The sequence below is a fragment of the Leptidea sinapis genome, chromosome 10 (assembly GCF_905404315.1).
Source record: "Leptidea sinapis chromosome 10, ilLepSina1.1, whole genome shotgun sequence".
Lineage (NCBI taxonomy): Eukaryota > Metazoa > Arthropoda > Insecta > Lepidoptera > Pieridae > Leptidea > Leptidea sinapis.
This window is the reverse complement of record NC_066274.1, coordinates 2,183,115-2,204,813: the sequence shown is the minus strand read 5'-3', so window position 1 is coordinate 2,204,813 and position 21,699 is coordinate 2,183,115. Positions and strand designations below refer to the sequence as shown.

At 34.6% G+C, this 21,699-nt stretch overlaps 4 protein-coding genes across 9 annotated transcripts in view; 2 read left to right on the top strand and 2 right to left on the bottom strand.

The window, feature by feature from the left end:
- Positions 1–2,110: 2,110 nt before the first annotated feature.
- Positions 2,111–5,947, top strand: LOC126966537 (uncharacterized). 2 transcript variants are annotated; one of them, XR_007729742.1, is made up of 3 exons: positions 2,111–2,520; positions 2,981–4,328; positions 4,363–5,947. XR_007729742.1 is itself a non-coding variant. In XM_050810671.1 (2 exons), the coding sequence occupies exons 1-2, from the start codon at positions 2,194–2,196 to the stop codon at positions 3,434–3,436; spliced, it is 783 nt and encodes a 260-aa protein (XP_050666628.1). In that variant the 5' UTR covers positions 2,111–2,193; the 3' UTR covers positions 3,437–5,944. The 2 variants fall into 2 exon arrangements, 1 of the variants encoding a protein (XP_050666628.1); XM_050810671.1 differs by having other exon boundaries at positions 2,981–5,944.
- A 4,632-nt stretch (positions 5,948–10,579) lies between these two features.
- On the bottom strand, positions 10,580–12,492 carry LOC126966632 (zinc finger BED domain-containing protein 4-like). Its single transcript, XM_050810794.1, has 3 exons — positions 12,467–12,492; positions 11,994–12,109; positions 10,580–11,486 (listed from the first exon to the last, which is right to left on the bottom strand). The coding sequence occupies exons 1-3, from the start codon at positions 12,490–12,492 to the stop codon at positions 10,876–10,878; spliced, it is 753 nt and encodes a 250-aa protein (XP_050666751.1). The 3' UTR covers positions 10,580–10,875.
- LOC126966509 (tissue alpha-L-fucosidase) lies at positions 12,208–18,100 on the top strand. 3 transcript variants are annotated; one of them, XM_050810623.1, is made up of 6 exons: positions 12,208–12,304; positions 12,695–12,968; positions 13,133–13,268; positions 13,664–14,271; positions 15,278–15,636; positions 16,950–18,100. In XM_050810623.1, exons 2-6 carry the CDS (start codon positions 12,704–12,706, stop codon positions 17,040–17,042), a joined length of 1,461 nt encoding a protein of 486 aa, XP_050666580.1. In that variant the 5' UTR covers positions 12,208–12,304; positions 12,695–12,703; the 3' UTR covers positions 17,043–18,100. The 3 variants fall into 3 exon arrangements, with proteins under 3 accessions (XP_050666580.1, XP_050666579.1, XP_050666582.1); XM_050810622.1 differs by lacking the exon at positions 12,208–12,304 and adding an exon at positions 12,473–12,616; XM_050810625.1 differs by lacking the exon at positions 12,208–12,304 and having other exon boundaries at positions 12,623–12,968.
- Positions 18,089–21,699, bottom strand: part of LOC126966476 (TBC1 domain family member 9) — a 28,324-nt gene continuing 24,713 nt past the window's right edge. For all 3 annotated transcript variants that reach the window (XM_050810548.1, XM_050810547.1, XM_050810549.1), the window contains one exon: positions 18,089–21,080. In XM_050810548.1, coding sequence (XP_050666505.1) covers positions 21,018–21,080 — 63 coding nt within the window. In that variant the 3' untranslated portion in view covers positions 18,089–21,017. The remainder of the gene's footprint in view (positions 21,081–21,699) is intronic.

Here is a 21,699-nt window from a genome sequence, read left to right as displayed (position 1 = left end):
AGAACCACAACAAACTGAAAAAAACGGAAAAAAAAGAACAAACGGAACAAAAAACAAAAACAAACCGGTCGAACAAAACCGGAAAAAATTGTGTCTGAAATCGAGACTATGCTTTGCAAAGTCTCGAAATGGGGCCGACAAAATTAAGTCCAATTCAACCCCAAGAAGACACAAGTTTGTGCTGTCACCACTAAAAAGTCTCCCTTTGTCGTATCCCCTCGATTCGAGATCACTCCCCTAACTGCCACAGCCTGCATTGGCATACTTGGCGTCGATATATCGAGCGACGTTCAGTTCCGTGGTCACTTGGAAGAGAAGGCCAAACTGGCTTCTAAAAAGCTTGGTGTACTCAGTAAGGCGAGACAGTACTTCACTAAAAGCCACTGCCTGCAACTTTATAAGACGCAAATTTGGCCTCACATGGAGTTACTGTTCTCATCTCTGGGCGGGTGCTCCCCAGTACCAGCTTCTCCATTTGACCGCATAAAACGAAGAGCGACTCGAATCATGGACGATCAAATCATCTCCAATCGGCTTGATTCTTTAGCATTGCGTAGAGATGTGGGTTCTCTCTGCATCTTCTACCGTATTTATCACGGGAGTGCTCAGAGGAGCTGTTCGGGTTGATTCCAGCGGCCGAATTCCACCACCGGACATTACGTGCAAAGTACCATCCGCATCACGTAGACGTCTGGCATTCCACAATCGCGCGTTTATTTAGAAATTTCTTGCCTCGCACAGCCACTTTGTGGAATCAACTACCGGCGGCGGTCTTCCCGAACAGATACGACCTTCAAGAAAAAAGCATACTCCCACCTTAAAGGCCGGCAACGCATTTCTTGACACACCTGTTGTTGCGAATATCCATGGGCGGTTGCCTCACCTCTCCTCATCCCGTGAGCCTCTTGCCCTCATATAAAAAAAAACATTTATTTATTTATTTAACCAATAAAGCCCCTATCCTTACAGAGTGACCTATTGCGATCGACATACATCCATACATACAGACGTACGGACACCATCGCGGGAAAAGTCAGGGAAGCTTCCTAGCAAATTAAAACGTCGAGATCTGATAAAAACTCGATTTTAGAACAAAGGGGTAAAACCAACATCCCGAAGTTAAAAAACTCCCTGTTGTAACGCTTTTATTAGCGGCATAGGTACCTACGTACCTACCTTTGTTAGTATGTAACGGAAACTTGGAGGATGATTTTGACCTCCTACAAAATGTCGGATTGAATTAAAACTGCACATTTATCAAGGACCGATGACAATACAATAATATAAACAGTCTATCCCACCTTTGTTTGCTTCATATGAATGTCTGTTTGTTTAAAACGGAATCTTAGAATTTGATTTTCGAATCTTCACAACAACGTATTGATTTGAACCTCTTCACGCTGGTCACCGACGGATATCAATTTAATAATTTATAGTCTGTCACATTTTCTTTACAAGGATCTTCAGGATAAGTGATTTATTTTTTATTCTTCATAAAACTGGTTGGTGTCTCAAACTAACTCATACATCGAATAATTTTGTACATTTTAGTTTGGTTTCTATAAATGCATGTTTTAAGTTTTTTTTAACTATTATTTATATATAGAAGAAGTGGACAAACGAACGTATTTACTTTTAAGTGATCATCGCCGCCCACATTCCCCTGCTACACCAGAATAATCTCAGGAGCCTTGCTTAGGCGATACGAAATCGTGCAAGCCTAGCTATTGTAGGTCTCCTTCCACATTTATCACAGGGAGTGTCCCGAAGAGTAGATTGACTTGATTTCTAAAGAAGAATTTTACTATCGCACCACATGCTATGAACAATATGATCCCCATCATCTTATTAAAATTTATCTTGTGAGTTATACCAGTGAACGGGGTTATAAAAATCAATGCCAATACATCAGTTGTGATTATTTACAGATCTATAAGTTTTATTAAAGATTACTTATAATGAATAATTATAATATAATTTGTTTATCTCTGTGAGTAGCATCTTTTATTATATCTGCCAAATGTCATATTATATGTCATACCAAATTGAAATTGACACTCGCGGTATTGAAAGTCAGACGTCAAGAATGACAATGAGCCCCACAAACAAGTCGAGCAAATTGTTTAGCGATCGATCGTAGAACATTGTAAAATCTTATAATTTAGCCCAAGAAATCTGATAAACTAGTGGATTATGGAGTGGACTAAAGACAAGACATTGAAACTGATCGACTTATTGCAATTGAATGCATCCTTGTGGAATCCTTCACTTTGTGACTCGAGGAAAAGCAAGCAGAGACGAAAAGAGGAGCTCCTGGGCATTTCTGACATATTAGGAATAAGTGTATTTGATGTTACTAAAAAAATACAGCATCTTCGTACGCAATATAACAGAGAGGCCGCTCGGGAATCGCGCACTACAGCGGATGACCCTAGCTACGTCTATGTCAGTAATTGGTACGCGTTCGAATATCTACACTTTCTGAAAGATCCGAATAAACCGTATAGAATTGTACAAGTGGTAAGTACCATATTGATCGATTTGAACAAGCTTTTTGTGCAAATAGAGTGTTTAATTCGTGACTGAAATGCAACGGCCCTATGTAAAATTAATGAGTAAATAAAGTCTAGAATGCCTAAACCCATCCTTTGACTACTATTTATTACTTACTAATATTGTTTTCCTACTTATCGATCATTTTTATTACTAAAATACGATAGAATTATGAGGGTTTTTAATTTCTTTAGCATTCACTATAAATACAGACCAGTTTGTGCCTTATATCCATGTTTCCAATCTTATTTTCTTTCATGATTTTATAAAAAATAATTAAATATTATGCATGTTCATGTAAACAATGTAATTATAACATTTTAAAATGTAGTATTGATTAAGTACCTATATCTTTTTGATTCTAAATAAAATGTATATTTTCCAATTTTGTACCATCGTCAAATTATTTTTTTTCATTTTATTGCAGTCTGATAATGGAGATGAAAATAGAACAACAAAGTCAAATGTGGCATACAATTATGAAAGTAAACTGGATGTACTTCTGTCCCATAGTAAAGTGACAGACCGAAATGTTTCTAAGCCAGAAGTATTGACCTCAGCTTCAATATCAACCAAAGATGAATATGCTGTATTTGCAGAGTACATTGCAAATGAGTTGCGACCATTAAAAGATGAGAAACATTTTTTGATTGCAAAGAAAAAAATATTAGATGTAATTTTTGAAGTAAAAATGGGAATGATTGGGGAGAATAGAATTGATCAACCATGTGTTGGGTATAGAGCATCACAATCTGAACCCACATCAATGTCTAGTGATAAGATATATGCAAACAACCAGCCATCAATAAACACTATCGGAGATAGCCTTCCCCCCTCCCACTCACAACCTTCTTCAGCTATGAACGATATAATAATATACTAGAACTCACTGAGCACAAATTCAAGAAATATATTAAAGCTTCTTTGACAATGAAGGCTTACAGTAGATAGATAGTAGACTACTTCTGCGCAGGCCACCTAAACTTCTATAATATTATATTGAGTAGGCTCAGTTGTTATATGATTTAAAAGATGGCAGTTTTTTCTCAGTCATTCCTATTGCCACTCCCTTATTGTAAATAAATATATTTCTGTAATCATAAGCAACTTATGTGATTATTCAACATACAAAGTTGGCACCACATAGCAGTACTATCCACTACCTCATGTGAAGGTCGATGCAAATGGTCAATTATCTGTTTATTCTTAAACCTTATCAGGAACAGATTTGTTTATAGCATGAATATGATAAATATATTTTTTTTTATTCACCGAAAATCACAACATAGCAATGTACCTATTGTGAAATAATGTGTGCAATTGTTGTGGTTTGTTGATAAATGTGGTAAACCTTCATCAATAGTAATAAACTATACTAATAAGATGATATTGGTCTGAGATATCATTGATAATCTTGATATGTCTTTGCTCAAATCTTGAGTTCAACCTGATGATAATAATAATAATAAATCTTTATTTGTTGCAAAAAAAAATACAATTTTGCTTAAAATTACCCTCGACCCCCAAACTAGGACATGGGGGTTCATAATAAACAAATTGTTTAGATTTGAAAAAGTGGCATCTCGAGTCAGCAGGTTATCACCTGTAAAGTAGATCCTGTAGATGGAGCCACAACCTGAGAGTTGAACAAAGACATTTGACATAATAAGTTCATGATATATGATTGCTTTTTGCTTAAATGCTTGAATAGGAATTAGATTGGCTCCTCTACATAATACAAAGATTTATGAACTTTACGTCACTCGAACGGTTGGGTCAGTGGAATAGCGCTCGCACAGAACGCGAGAGGTCGCGGGTTCGAGTCGCGCATCGTTCATAGATTTTGTTTTCAAATTAATTTGTGTAATGGATGACTCTGAAACTGTGATCAAATGTGTATCAGAATTAATTATCTATCTGATAGCACATTGTTTCCAGGATACTTTATATGATGAAGTTAGATTATTTGTTTTATTTATACAATGTGTAAATAATAAATTATTTTTTGTTACAAATTAAATTGTTTTATTAAGCCACATTAACCCACATTTAAGCATTGCATGATGTGCAGGGTCACAGATAATAGAATAAGTAATATTTATTTACCATAAAGGGACTTTGAGATGGGGAGAAGAACTCACAAGAAACTCCCAGCCCATCTTTCAAATCATATAACAACTTAGTCTACTTAAAATAACATTATAAAATAAAAAAGGCATTTATTTTCTCAAAATTGATTCCTTTAGAATTCTTTTTGATGTCATTTCTAATATACTAGATACTACTACCGCTTCGGAAACAAATGGCGCTCTGAGAGAGAAGAAGCGGCGCAAGAAACTCCCAGCATTCTTTATTTGCGCTCTTTTTAATAAAAATATACAATATTGTACTTTCTTTGCTATTGCTATAAAATAATCGTAATCTAGTCCCAGGCTGTGCGATCACTTAGATATTACGCTGTGGAGTAATAGGATTTACGACAGGGCCATTTTTTTATAAAATACCTAAATTTATTTATAGATAATTACTGAACAGTGGCTGGGACTTTATTAAAAAAGAAAATTTTTTACCCTTAAAGCTATTATGTATCTTATGAAGCCTACTAGAATTAGTTACAAGCATTTCCTTATTTCTAGTGTTATAATAATGAAAATCACTATAAAGAGCAAAAAGGTGACGATTTTTTTGAACGTATATTAAATTTTCATAAATGTACTGACAATGAACAGTCATAATATTCATTTCTTTAAATTTTTCTTTGAGAGACTGTCTATAACCAAGCTGATATATAGCACGAACAGCTTTTGCAGGTCAAACACTATATCAATGACAGCAGCATGACCCCACAGTAAAGTACCGGATGCTGTGAAAATAACTGAAATACACTATATAATATCTTAGGTGGCCTGTGTAGAATCAGACAAGAACCATGCATCATTATCCTCTATATAAACTACTATACTATAGTAAGCCTTCTTTGTCAAAGAAGCTTTAATATATATCTTGAATTTGTGCTCAGTGAGTCCTAGTATACAACACCATAGTGTATAAATAGCTCTGATATCTCCTCTAGTGCACACAGTATCATTTCAATCCAGTTGACCACATGCAACTGCTGCTCATATCATCTGGATCCAGTACTCTATGAATGTCTCTATTGCTTGGTGTTATATTTACGAAGAGAAGTGTTCCAAAGAACTATATTACCTGATTCCCGCTGCCGAATCCACCATTCTTCACATCCACAAGCTGGAAGTGTGACATTTTCCTCAGTGGTTTTCAAGGAATTTTCTACACGCAACGGCAATGTACGCAAATAAACGTGGTAAACTTAAAGCAAGAAGTAATAACTCATCAGTCATCCTATTCCAACTGTAAAAGTGGAGTTCCTCAGGGAACTGTTTTGGGTCCTTTGTTGTTTATTATTTATATTAATGATTTTGAAAAAATAACTCAACACCGTTGTTTTATGTTTGCTGATGATATATCGATCCTCATGTCCTCTAATACTGATAATTTAAATGAATATGAATCGGACATTAACTGTTCTTGGAAAAATATTATTAATTGGCTTGATAATAATGAATTAGTTATGAATTTATTGAAAACGAAGTTTATGCAATTTTGTGTAAAAGGACGTAGACAAACTGATCTAAATATTAATTATAATGGAATAAATATTGAAAAAAATTACAGTACTATATTTTTAGGTGTTATCTCAGATAAGGACCTTAATCTCTCTGATCATATTGATAAAGATTGCTCTAAAATTGATAGATTTGTGTATGTCCTTAGAAGACTGAGCAGAATGGCTTCTAATAAGTTATCTTTAATGGCGTACCATGGATATGTCGCGTCAGTACTCAGAGACGGTCTCCTCATCTGGGGAAATGGTACAAGAGTACATAAGCATTTATTGCAAAAAGCGTTGTAAGCGTGTAAATTTGTAAAACAAAATAATCATTTCAATAATCATTCATCACCAGATTACTGGATAGACGGGTTTATGGCCACTGTCCCAAAACATCAACGATCGAAGACACTGCAATTCAAATTCAAATATTTTTATTCAAAATAGGATGTGACATCACTTATTGAAAGTCAAAAACTACCACCCATTCCAAAATGAATGCCTCAGACCTGAGAAGAATGGGCGCAACAAACTCAGCGGGCTTCTTTTTTTCATCGAATAAATATGTTTACAAAGTAATATTGTACAATTAAACTTATTATTTAATAGCCTGAGGGCGGTCACTCCATTCCCAATCTGTGGTATCATTAAGAAAGTCATTTATGTTATAGTAACCTTTACCACACAAACGTTTTTTAACAATTCTTTTGAATAACGTTATACTTTTGTTTTGAACATTTTCTGGGATTTTGTTGTAAAAGCATATACATCGCCCCACAAAAGACTTACTAACTCGACTTAGCCGAGTAGTAGGCATCATAAGTTTATGTCTGTTCCTGGTGTTAACATTATGGTTATGACAGTTTCTGGCAAATTCACTTATAAAAATAAATAAATTTAAGATCTATAATGTACCTATGCTGTATTCGATGCAATAAATACATTTCATTTCAACGAAACTGGCATAAACTGTCGTATATACCTGCATACCGTACATACCTCCTGAAATTTAAAAAGCGGGAGTTTTCCGAAGATCTGTTTTAACATTTTTCTGCGGCCGAAGTGTAAAACCACACTGCACGCTGCTTATTTAAATACATATCATCTAACAGTACTGGATGTGTGGTTGTCTAACAACTTTCTTCAACATAAACTGTGTAATGAGCTGTTTGCAGGTCGATACGACATGGGTAGTAGTAGGTTCATTCAAATTAATGTACGCCCTACGCTACTACCTACTATGTAAAGGGCCGGCAATGTGCTTCATTCCTCTAGTGTTTCTGTGGGCGGTAGTGACATTCGCTCGTTTGTCCTCGTCCATTTTAAATAAAGTTATATTATTTGTTGTAAGTTATTTTGTCCTATTCAATCCACATAAATATATCTTTCTTAACTTCATCTTGCTTGTTTATATAATCTGGCCAGAACATTTTTAGTGTTTCGTGCCTCTAAAACGAAAAATGGAATAATTATAAAAATACAAAATGAAAGAAGCTCACACGACAGCTGTGAATTCAAGGCGAATTTAATAACAAAGAAAGAAAGAAAAATCATTTATTCAATTCGATCAAAACGACACTTATGAATGTTAATGCTATGTTATTAATGTTATGCTACTCGGTGCGCTGTCAATCTGCAAAAAATTTGGCGTGGAACCAGCGTTGCCAGATGTACCGCTTTTCCGCTTTTAACACCGCCTTTCTTGATAATGGACCGCCTTCCGCTTTTTTTTAGGCTAGTTAGTTCCATGTCATGTTCAACTTTGAACAAGTTGAAAATTTACTCGGTTGAATGAATACTTCCATTCTGAAAAGACTGTTGTAACAGTAGTACCCGAAAAAATAGTGACTTATTGAATGAATGGTGAAAGACGAAAATGCTGAACGGCTGTTCACAAATCTTCCTAACTTCGCGCTCACAGCTCTGTCAGTTCTTATTTAAAATGCAGATTATGAGAGGAAATTTTCAAAAATAAATAATATAAAAACTGACAAGCGAAATCGTCTAATTACACCAACAGTCAATGGAGTTCATTTGGCGGACTAGGCTGTAGGAAAAAATGAGGGGCTGTTCCAAAAATTTCAAAGCTTCTCCAAACATGTTGGCAAAGATGACTGTCAAACAGATTTACAACATTCCAAAAGCAGAGGTCGAAGAGTCGGGAGACAATGCTGAGAATGTGTTTTCCATCGAATAAGGAATAAGAATAAAATTCCTTTTAAACACTCACATTTTTTGGTATGAATAAACATATAAAAGAATAAAGAACAATCGATAATGTTAGGTACATTACATACACATTATCGATTGTTCATGTTAATATATAATGTTTAAACAAGAAGTTCAGCTTTTTTTGTTGAAAATCCGCATTTTTAAAGTACCGCTACCGCATTTTCAACTTTCGTATCTGGCAACACTGCGTGGAACCATTAAAAAGATGAAATTTACATCAAATTAGCAGGCATAAAAACAATGGCGGACAAATGATAACTTGTTACTTACCAATAAACTTGAAAACCGTTTTTTGTTGTTGTTTGTTGAAATGTTTTTCAAAACGCACTATTAACGCCTACAAAGTGTTGATAGCAAGTATCTTCTCGCCGTATTGGTATATAGAAAAGGTAATAAACAGATACTGTTTACTTAGCCTTTCTATAATATATACTAGAGTACTTAATTTATACTCTAATGTAAGTAATATACTTGTCTTGCAATAATACCTACTTTTATATTAAAAAAACACAATATTATGTACGTGTTTGTTACTTGTTATTCGTGTGTAATAGCGTGTTTTTTTCAATTCAATATTATTGTTGTGTGTAATAAATAATCGAATTTCAAGAAAGTTGTTATGGTCAAATGAAATATTTGAAACTCTATCCGCTTTGGATTGCTTGGTCGAATGTAATATGTGCCATTAATTAGCACAATGAATTATGAATTATTCGCTATTTGTAGCAGAAAAATAGTAGGTATTGGTACTGAAAAGACGATCAAAGAAGTGTTAGAAATAAATATAGATTATCCCAATAAATTTATAAAGCATCTACTTATGTAAAACCATTAAAGTCCGTATGATGCGTGAGCTCATGACACAAATAAATTGTTAATTATCTAAAACTATGCTCAAAGCTTTTATAGAAGCTTCTCGATTAGTCAGCAGAGTACAACGTGGGGCTGGGCGTTATCTGACTTCACTGATGGATTGGTGAGTGATTGAGTCATATTTTTGTAAAATAACTGTCAAAACATTGACCAGGTGTATCTAGATACAAATCTTTACATAGTGCTCAAGCCTTTTAACAACACCATGTTCCATTACCAAAAATGGTTCTTCCAATACGACTCAGCACCGTGTAAAGCTGGATACACACAATTACCTGCCATCCGTTGACTGTTACGCTCATTGGCCTCATATTACATTAAATAGACAAGACAAAACGTGTGTAAGATAATTAAAGTAGAAAGAATAAAGAATGACTAGTGTGGCGAAAGGCTTTCATGTTCTTGCGTATCTTGTTGCATAGTTTGAGGTTTGCGGGTTCCTAACGCACGTGCTCGAGACAGTGAGTTCTACAGCTGGGTAGACCTTCTTCTTTAGTATGAGCTTAATATTTGAGCATGATGTGATGTGCTAAAGCACTGAGGCAAAAGCTCACCATTAAAACTCGACGTTGGTAACTTATACAAATAACAAAAATTAATATCATAATATACCTATTAATAATAACCAGTGCGAGGCTCCTTTGCACAGGATGCCAGCTAGATAATGGGTACCACGACGGCGCCTATATCTGCCGTGAAGCAGTAATGTGTAAACATTACTGTGTTTCGTGCGTCGTAGCTAGTGAAAATACTGGGCAAATGAGACTTAACATCTTATGTTTCAAGGTGACGAGCGCAATTGTAGTGCCGCACAGAGCCGAATCCTGAGCCGCACTGCATTGTAAAGGGCAGGGCGTATCAATTACCATCAGTTTAACGCTTTGCTCGTCTCATCCCTTATTAAAAAAATTATATATTAGGTAAGCATATACTTTTGAAAGCTAAGTAAGTAGTTTATCAAGAAAATTCTCGGCCTTTGACTAATATTTGTATTGCAATCTGAGGCGCGAAATTTTAACGCTTAGGTACTAACACAACTACATTACTAATAGAGATGAAACGGATATCCGGTAACTATCCGGTATCCGGCCTATCCGGCGGCCTTAATACTATCCGGCCGGATACCGGATAGCTACCTACTATTCTGCCGGATAGGCATAAGGCCGAATTAAAAATAATCGGTACAAAAAAATGTATTTTTAAGTAATTATTTGCTTTATTTAGTTACTTTAAGTATCACTTAAGAAACATAATTAGTTTTAGTTGTAAATTTTTAATCACACCATAGTAAATAAATGTAATAGAAAAAAATTAATTAATTAGTACTCATACTGCACTAAAGGCAAATTATGGTGGATAAATACTAATTTCTCTGCATTGAGAGGTAGCAAGCGGTTTCGCTTCTCTTCATAAATAAGGCCAGCTTCAGAAAAAAGTATTTCGCTGTACACACTGCTGCAAGGTGCTGAAAGATAGATTTTGGCAAACTTTGTTAAATTTGGGTATTGTTTGGCATTCGCTGCCCACCAAGAATAAGGGTCACGATTGCGATCAATTCGCATTGACTTGAGATAAAAATCCAGCTCTCAGGTTATCGCGTTTCTTTCTTCACGTTGAACTTGGTCAGTATTGTTTTCATTTGCTACCTTATCAAAGCAATCCCAAAACGTGTCATGAGCTTTGCGAGATACAGCTGACTCTGTCTCCTCTCCTCTACTCTTTTTAGCCGGTGTTGAAGATGAACTGCTACTTGAGGACTCTTCACAAGACATTTTCAAATATCCCAATAATATCTCCTGGCGTGCTCTTGCAGCATCAATCACCCCCAAGTAGTTTGTTTTGAATCTCGGGTCTAGGTAAGTTGCATTCAAGTAGTTTGTGTCTTGACTTATGGAGTTAAAACGAGTTTCTAATTCAGCTTTTAACGAGGCTCGCATATGTGATAAATCAGGACTTCTTTGCTCAGTTTCAGTTTTATCTAGGTATTTTTTTAAAGCAGTAACGTGTGGTATAACTTCCGACACGCAGGATAGTCCTGAACTTGTTATTCGAGTAATTTCTTCGAAGGGCTTTAATAAATTGATACACTGCTCCATTAAACTCCACTGTTGGGCTGTCAAATTTATGAGTGTATCGTGATCAGCAACATACAATGATATGGCCCGCTTTTGTTCTAACAAACGTTCAATCATATAATAAGTGGAATTTCACCTAGTGCTAATATCTTGCACTAACTGATGCTTGGGTAAACTTAGCTCTTTTTGAATCGTCAGCAGTTTTTATTGAGCTAAACCTGAGTGATTGAAGTGCGTTACAAGTCGCCTTCCAGCAGCAATCATTGCTGTCACTTCAGTCTGGACTTTGAGCGACTCATTTATAGCTCTTTGAAGCGTATGTATAAAACATCTAGCAGAATCGTACTCAGCCAAACGAATACCCTTCACCATATTAGCACCACTATCATGAATGAATAAATGTATTTTAGTGTGCTCAATATCCCAGCGGTTTGCGACAATGTTAAGTTCCATTGCTATATTTTCTCCTGTGTGTGAACCTGAGAATGGCTTCATTGCCAGAACTCCGTGTTCTAGTTTAAATTCAGATGATATCCAATGAGCTGTGAAGCTCAGAAAGCTAGTATTATTGTGTAAGCAAGTCCATATGTCAGATGTCACTGAAATAGCGAAGGCACTCGAAATGTTACATTTGATTTTCTCGTAAATTCTGTCATATATATCAGGAACGATTTTTTTGGTAATATAAGTCCGGCTTGGCAATTTAAAGCTTGTTCTAAGAGTCTGGTAAAGCCGATTCTTTCCACTATGGACAATGGCTCGTTGTCAAGTGCAATCATAGTAATTTACTATATTAATTACAAAATAATATAATAAGTTCTAGTAGTTATCTAAGTTAAATGTTGTTATTCCATTACAAATCATTAGTGAGTAATCAGTTATCATTGAGTGTCTGCAGAGTTAACACTACAATTATAATTATTCGTGCTTTTCTAAATTGGTAAGAACCTACGAAATTTGAAGCATTGAATACCTATACAAAATTATTAAAAAATTACATATTATAATTACCTATACTCATTACGAAGGTGTCAAAATGTTCTTTTGAGAAAAGATACTTTCTAAATTAATTTTACGGATAAGTGCCAGTGCATACTCTAACCAAGTGTGGCTGATTGGTTTGTTCATTGTTGTTCTTGTTTGTACATTGTTGTCAAACGGTCAAAGACATAAAGCATAGATTATTGTGATGTCAACGACCGGCTCTGTGAAGTGTGAATTGATTGTGACAAGATTTTAAAGTTCAACGGCGGTAAATGATAATTCATGTAAAAAAAATGTATGAATGTGGGTTTCCTTATTTTTAAATAATAAATTACATTAATTGCAGTTCTTCAAAATGGGAATATTACGTAAGTTGTATTCTATTGCTTGCCTAATATTTTGTATAACCGGTGCATCGTTGGGTGATCAAGAGCAAAATAATATCGTAATAGAATCATATAACGAGCAAGTTTCTAAAAAATATTCGGCAAACTGGAATGATTTAGATTCCCGACCCTTACCTGAATGGTACGACAAAGCCAAAATAGGCATTTTCCTGCATTGGGGCGTATATTCAGTTCCAAGCTTTGGATCAGAATGGTTTTGGAGTAACTGGATAGGTACGTAAAAACACTTTCAAACTATTAAATTGTGTATTATTATTTGTAATATAATGAAACAATGTTTAAAATATTATCAGTAAGTTGTGTTAAATGTCGGCTAATTCATTGGTTTTTATTTTTTGGTTGCATTAAAAATATTGAGAAAATCGTTTTTATTTCAGGCGGTAATAGTAAATATGTAAACTTTATGAAAAAAAATTATCCTGGATTTACTTATCAGGAATTTGCACCCATGTTCAAAGCTGAATTCTTTGATCCTGATGAGTGGGCAGCATTATTTAATAAGGCTGGAGCTAAGTATGTCATATTTTATTTTTTAATTTAAAGTAGATACTTTATTTATTCTGAGCATATGCAATGAGGCCATCAGCTGAAATCATAACATATGAAAAAATAAAATAGAAAAACCAAGAAAGGTTTTTCAGGAAAACCAATCTTATAATTCATTATATTAGGTGAAAAAAAATTGAATAAACCTCATCTGGCTGTTTCTAGAGATCTATATATATACATATATAAGTACTTTCAAAAAGTGTGTTCAACCTTGTTAAAGTACAACAACTGTCTTGGATTCCTCTTGTGTTGCAGGAAACCATGTTGGTGAGCACTTCCCGTCTGGTGACTTATTATCTTGTTTGTCTAAATATTTAATTTAAAAGTGTTCTTATAATCATATTCATTGTATTTAACAGATATATTGTACTTACAAGTAAACATCATGAGGGCTTCACATTGTTCCCATCCAAGCGATCCTTCAGTTGGAATTCAGTAGATATTGGCCCGAAGCGAGACCTTGTAGGAGATCTAGCACAAGCTGTTAGAAAGCAAGGAATGAAGTTTGGAGTATACCACTCCCTCTACGAATGGTACAACCCAATATACTTAGAAGATAAGCGAACATTGTTCTTATCAAAGAATTACCCACAAACAAAATTGTGGCCGGACATAAAGCAGCTAATAAATGACTACAAACCATCTGTGCTGTGGTCAGATGGGGACTGGGAAGCTTTAGATGTGTATTGGAACTCTACGGATCTCCTTGCTTGGTTGTATAATGATAGTCCAGTAAAAGATGACATAGTTGTAAATGATAGATGGGGTATTGGTATACCATGCCATCATGGAGATTTTTATAACTGTGCAGATAGATATAATCCAGGCAAGCTTCAATCCCACAAGTGGGAAAATGCATTCACTGTGGACACAAAGTCATGGGGCTTCAGACGCAACATGGATATTCAAGATATTTTGACCATAGAAAAATTACTCCTAGAAGTTGTCTCTACTGTCAGCTGCGGAGGTAAGATGTTGCTTAACAAGTCTTCTGCAATAATTCTTCATGCACAAATTCAGATGCAAAGATAGGAGTAGTTTATTGTTCACTTGCTGCGAGTAATCCTATTTGTGGGTGGATTAGGGTGTAGATTGTATTTGTATATCTCTCAACCATGTTTGAACAAACATGAATCATAATATGAATCAATTTACCACAACAGTGGGCTGAAGATAATGTTAAAAACAGGTTTCATTTCATTTATTATAGATCACAATTATCACAAATCGCGATCCTTGATCTAATGTAGTTAATCAGTTCTGGACAAATAAGTTTGTTTTAAATTTTTTTTTTCACATTATAGTGTTTTATCATTTGGTTTCCGTAAAGTGGAAGCATCCTCCCCTCTCTCTGTCTCTTCCAAACTGTAGCAATGCTCATCTAATTTCTGCCTGTTTTTTTTGCTATTACCCACTATATCATCTTCCTTGTTATTTCCACTATTCATAGCCTACATATATCTGACGGCCATTAAAATAGTTTTACGAATTTATCCATGAACTTGTTTATAAATATAAACATGTTATGATCATTTTAAATTTGCAATAGCAAGAAAAAATATCGAAAGTCTAAATGGTCATCATTTTTGATGATTAATCTCATAGCATATAAAATTATTTAGTTAAATCTATGTTTTAACAACTATTGTAACTTTAACTCAAAATTGAATGTTGCTTAAAAGACACAGTAGAAGCCCCAGAAGCAGCTCACTGTCCGGCATCCCCATTATTCACCCATATTATTTTTTTAAACCAAGTTTTAATTAATTATGTTGAAGCATAATGATCGTGTTATAATTTTTTAATATTTATCCATAGATCGGCTAATAAAGGCCATTAATTAATATAAATATTACTTAGATTTTATAGGTTCAAATAATACTGTCATAATGGGAGTTCGCATTTTAATGGAACCATTGACTGTATTCATTGAGTGCTATCATAAAAAATGTTATACTAGTTAACATTTTCAGGCAATGCGTTAATAAACGTTGGCCCAACTAAGGAAGGTACAATTGCGCCGATATTTCAAGAGCGGCTGCTAGCGCTTGGCGAGTGGTTGGAGACTAACGGAGAGGCCATCTATGGCACCTCACCCTGGCTCCACCAGAACGACACGACAAATGGTGATGTGTGGTACACCTGCAACAAAGCAGAATACGACGGACTGAACCCCACATCGATACCCACCAAGTCTGATTCAGTTCTGGCAGTATACGCAACATTCTTCACATGGCCAGAAAACAATGTCCTGAATATTACAGATACCACGACTTTTCTTCACGACGGTACTATCGTTGCGACCTTGCTGGGCCATGAAGGAGAATTGCAGGTCAGATATGTGTGTTAAGTGCTGTTAGCAGTTTTTAATGATAGCGTAAATATTTATTGTCAAGTACTTTACTACAATAACATACGTAGATAAGGTGAGCGTCATAGGACATCAAGGTCTGTCCAACACTTAGTTAATACTTGAAATATCTGTGTAAATAATATTTTTTATATAACAGGGGGCAAATGGACAAGAGGTGAGACAAGTGCTCATTGACATCTGCACCACCAGGGATGAAAATATGCGTTGCCGTCCTTTAAGTTAGGAGTATGCTCTAAGATTGAAGGTTCCTAAGTCATGTCTGTACGGGAGAACTATAGCGTATATCTGTATGAATGAGCAGAAGATAAAACGTGGTCACCCCACAGCTGCCGAGAGAAACTCGGCAGCTGTGGGGTGACATGCGCAGATCGCGGTGTAATATCAATGTATTGTACTGTAGACCGGAGCTTTTACTCACAACTTTAATTAACTCACCAGGCATTTTATATGAAAGAGGAAGACAAACGAGCTTACGGGTCATCTGATGTTAAGTGATCACCGCCGTCCACATTCTCTTACAGCACCAGAGGAATCATAGAAGCGTTGCCAGCCGTGTTGAAAAGTTTTTCCGACTTGGTATTACAGGGATCTCACAACTTATTACGGTAGAAGCACTGAGTTATGTTTTTGATGAAATTATTAATTTCCGATTTTATTTTATCGGAAGATTATAATTTTATAATTAATCAGAATCTATTCAGCTAGCCTTTACTACTGTTGGAATATTTCATGTTATTAAAAATACCTATTGATTAAAAACGTATAACGTCAAGTTGTAAAACTTTTTTTTTCCATTGACAATTATTGAAATATTTCTAGTGTGTTTGAGATAGAATCAGTTTCATTCAATTCAGTTCAGAATTCTAAATTTCCTAATTTATAAAATGGGATGTTGAATGGGAGAAAGAAGAATGTAATCTAAGTTATATTTTAATATGATAGGATGTGATAAAATGTACGCAATAGTCGGTCTTTACGCGCGATTGAAGTTAATACTTGAATATAATAAAAATATGCTGGCGTACGTTTCAAATCCTTTCATGTAATTTTATTTATTTCAATAAATAACCTACATGAATTCACATTTAAAAGTTACTCTAAAAAAAAGTACCAAGACCGACAATAACTAAAGGTTTACTTCCAGGTTTACAACCAAGTAACGCCTTAAGAATTGTACCGATAACATTCCGTCCGTACATTTTTGCGTTATAGGTACAAGAAGCTCTCATATGCATAAGAAAATATTTTTAATATTTTTTTTATCTTTTCAGTGGAAAATCGAGAAAGATAGAACATACATTAATCTCCCGAACAAGGCTGGAGTGAAATCAAACTACGCCTGGTCTCTCAAATTTGCCAAATAAATTAACATACATGAAACTTATATCAAAACATACTCAATAATAATTGTATTTAATTATACTTTTAATTGTTAGATATTGTATTATACTGGTAGAAATTAATATGTTGCCTAATGTAATTGTTCAGTAAGAATGAGTTGATTCTTTTTTTTTTGAAGCATTCTGCAGTTCACGTTAATAGCCATTGTAAATTATCGGTACATGTCAGTAAATTATCTAAATATTCAACATTTTATTTAGGATACAATAAATTAATTTAATGTCAACTCTAAAATTGTCTATTGTCTTTCCACGGAGTCGTTAGCTTCGGAGACGTATTTCTCGACGCTTGCAGCAAGCTTCCTTACGAAACTTGGACAACTTGGAAACGGCAGCGAATATTGTTCACATCATAGGAAATGCTACGATTTGTACTCTTCTCTTTCCGAATTCATTCACAGCTCACAGTTGACTTAAAACGAAGACGGTAGTAATAAGCATAAATAACGCCTTCGTCGATTTAACAAAATTGACACAGTTAACTTAAAACGTAGGCAAGCAGTACTTAGGACTCGTGGACACAGTTGAGTACGCCGGGCTGAAGAAGATGCTTGGACAGTGAAATACTATTATTTTTAAATTTATATATATCTAAGCTTATGGTTGCTCAGAGGGAAATGGAAAGGGCTATTTTCGATGTTTCCCTGCGAAATCGAATCAGAAATGAGGAGAACCAAAGGTATCGACATAGCCCAAGATGGTTGCGAAACTGAAGTGGCAGTGGGCAGGGCACCAAACTCGACGGACAGATGGCCGTTGTGGCAGTAACGTCTCGAATGGCGACCACGGTGGTCCAAGATGGTCCGACGATCTGGTCAAGATCGACGGAACACGTTGGAGGGCAGCGCAGGATTGATCGTCGTGGAAATCTTTGGAGGAGACCTTTGTCCAGCAGTGGACGTCTTCCAGTTGATGATGATGAAAATGATAATATACATATAGCATACGACCAATTGTGATGTATAAAACAATTGTAATTGTAATCAACTTATTTTTTAAATAAAACTGTGTTTAATGTTGAATGTGTTTATTATTCAGACTTACAACTACGTGTGGCCGATACAGGGGCCGCACAGTTTTATTATAATGTGCGATATTATGGATAACAATAAAATATTCGAAACTAATATAAAACTATAGACACTTCATCTGTGTAAGAGATTATAAAAAGTAAGAATATATGGATGATTTAATGAAATAACTAACCAATTCTTCAGGTACCTACGTTCAAAAGTAATTTTGATGTGATTTACTCTTCAATAAATTATAACGAACATTAAATCAACATTGATCACTTTCTTTCGCTCTCAAAGTTAACGTAAGCAGTTTGTTTATGCTCAAAAATTTACTATCATAGGGTTAAATAAGAATAATTTATGTAAATATTTCGGAAATACGAATTAAATTTTGGTTACAAATTTAATTTGTATAATTATTCCCAGAAGTGAGGAATATCACTTTAAAAATATTTTTTTTATGACAATAATTCAACGATAACTCGTTAAATGTAAGCGACAACAGTGCATGATGATGGAAATATACGGATTATAATATAACTTCGAAGGGAAAATATTTATACCTATCTACATACATTTCAGGAATTAAACTAAGGTCCGTTTGTTTTCCTTAAAGCGTAATATACATATTATATTATCTACAAACCAAATTATAACTAAGCCTTATCTGTACAAACAAAAATAACAAATTATTTATACATTATATAAATATGATAATAATTATCGGTGAACATTTTTAAAAGAATATTTTTTCGTTAGTTTTTAGTGGATTTGTGAGTTTGGTGTACAATGTGTCGGGTCATGACGCACCGATATCTCAAGGCTTGTCAAGTAATTTCACTTATCAACCCCTTTAAACAGCCGACATTTTTTAAGTCAGTTAAAATACTTATCTGAAAAACACCATCCTGTAACAACGGTATTAAGTCATACCCGGACACATCATACAGCGCGTCCAAAATTACATTTACTTACTTTAAATTTTAGAATTATTTTTTTACGATTAACGTTAGATAGCTCTACCCGTGTATCATTTTAATGAATGAATGAATTAGGAATATAGTTATATATAATATATTGTATACTCCTTTTGTCATATTTTTTTAAACCTGAGAACTTAATCTTTATAAAATACAATTTTTTTATACAAGCTAGATTGCTGTTCATTATATTACAATTAGTATTATATTTAAATATTTTATTACATAATTAGCTTTTTTATGGTAACATAAGATATCTAGTTAGAATAATGTGTAACAAAAATACAAGCATCACTCATTATAATATCAACTGCAAGCCAAGCACCATTCGTTACGAACTACGACCTACGACAAACTCTACTTATTGTTGTTCATTCTCATTTCATATTCTTATTTATATTCTCTTACCCTGAAACTTCAAACGAATCGTTCAAACATTCGTTCAAGATACTCACAGATGGTTGGTTGCCCAATAGCATCCTCCCATTACCGTCCAATTGGATAATGGGAGCACATATCCTGCCATTGGATGGCTCCAAGGAACTAAGAGTTTCACGATATTTTTCTAAAATATCAATGAACAATATCATCAAATCGATGATTTAACTTACAGTATGCATACGAGGTATAATTTTAGAAGTAGATATTTAGCTAGGCGCCGCGGAGCGAGGTCGTTCACCGCTGTGACGTCACCACACTACACATACCTACTAGATACAAGGTAATTGTATCTTCAAATCCACTCTATTATAGTGTATTTCTATGCATAATTTCAAGTGATTTGACGAACATATATTTTCCTTAAAAGCTTACGCTACGACGCAAAACCTTCAAAACCTCGTCATTAACGTACCCACCCCACGAGCGTACTAGTAAGTCACATCGGTAAATATTCCACATTAAAACAGCGACAGGGAAACAAAACCATGATTCTACTTGTTCAACGAAAAATATATCGCTCAATTAGTTTGGTAATTTTCTACCATTGCACCAATAGCTCGATGTCTATACATATAAGATATTCGAGGAAACTCAAAAGATTAATGAAATATTAGTGTTTTATTTAAATCCGTTCACACAAAAAAAATGTATGTCAAATTCAAATTATTTTTAATAATATAACATACAAGCCATACAGCTATATACATAGGCATATGTACAAAACGAATTCATAAAATATTAAATTACACTAGATAGCTTAATTGTTGTGTGTGAAGAAATAATAAGTTTAATAAATATATCCCAGTACAGACAAAAATTATAAAGGCAGCATTAACATTATTTGTTGTAATATATCCTAAATTATTTTTGTACTACTATTCAATACTTATTGAATATATTATACATAATATGGCAGACTTATTTATCTAATTAACAATATTGATACACTAATACATATTTACAATACGAATTATTAAAATTCACACAATATCAAGTGGCTTGGAATGTTGGAAATAAAAAATATTCACTCAAATGTTAAGATTTTAGTTATATTTACTTAGTTGATACTGAAGAAGGTATATTTTGTTTCACCCTGAAATTGAAGGAACAATAGCTGTAGAACTTAGATCTCATAACTTAATACACTACTTGATCGCATTTCCGGGAGGTCGCTGTTATTTTAAACTGTGTTTGATCGTTCTACTCGTGCGCGATAACACGAGACTTGAGCGCCGTTATTAAAATACAATTATTACTGTAAGGGATCAATTAAATGTTTAATATACTTTATCGACACACATGCTTTAAATCCTCTATTAAATATTCTAAAACTGCTTATTGCCACATAACATATTATAGGTGTAGATAAAGTGTTGTATGCAACTGTTGATTATTAGATATTAAAACAATCATGTGATACTTTTATAGAAGTGTAATTTAGTCGCCACTTTGATAAAATTTTCCATGCTTACGAATGACCAGTGCGACACGGAGTCACTCATCTACGACACAGAGTGCAGTCTATCCCTCTGCCTCAGGGCCTCCAGCTGTGGCAACAGCGATGTCTGTCCGGACGTAACAAATACAAACAACACATTAAAATAAACATTAGTGTATCATACAAATTAAATTAATCCTAGAAGTGAGGGTTATCACTTTAAAAACATAACATATTGTTTAGATTTACAAGAGCGACATCTCAAGTCAATTTCCTAATATGCAAATATTGGGGTTGAGCAGGTTATCAACTGTAAAGTAGATCCTGTAGATGAAGCCACAAACTGAACAAAGCAAACAGAATTTTATAACGAGGCGGTACTCGAACGGTTAGCTCAGTTGGTTAGAGCACCGGCACGGAACGCCGGAGGTCGTGGGTTCGAGTCCCGCATCATTCATAAAATTTTGTTTTTCAAAATAAATTTGTAACCAAAATTTATGAACGATGCGGGTCCCGAAACCGCTACCTCTCGGCTTCCGTCCGAGCGCATTTACAGGCTCAGTTGTTAGCCACAACCCGAGAGTTGAACAAGATGAACCATGCGTACTCGAACGGTTAGCTCACTTGGAAAGAGGGTTCGGACTGAAGGTCGAGAGGTCGCGGGTTCGAGTCGCGCATCGTTCATAAATTTTGGTTACAAATTTAATTTCTATAATTAATCCGAGAAGTGAGCTATCATATCACTT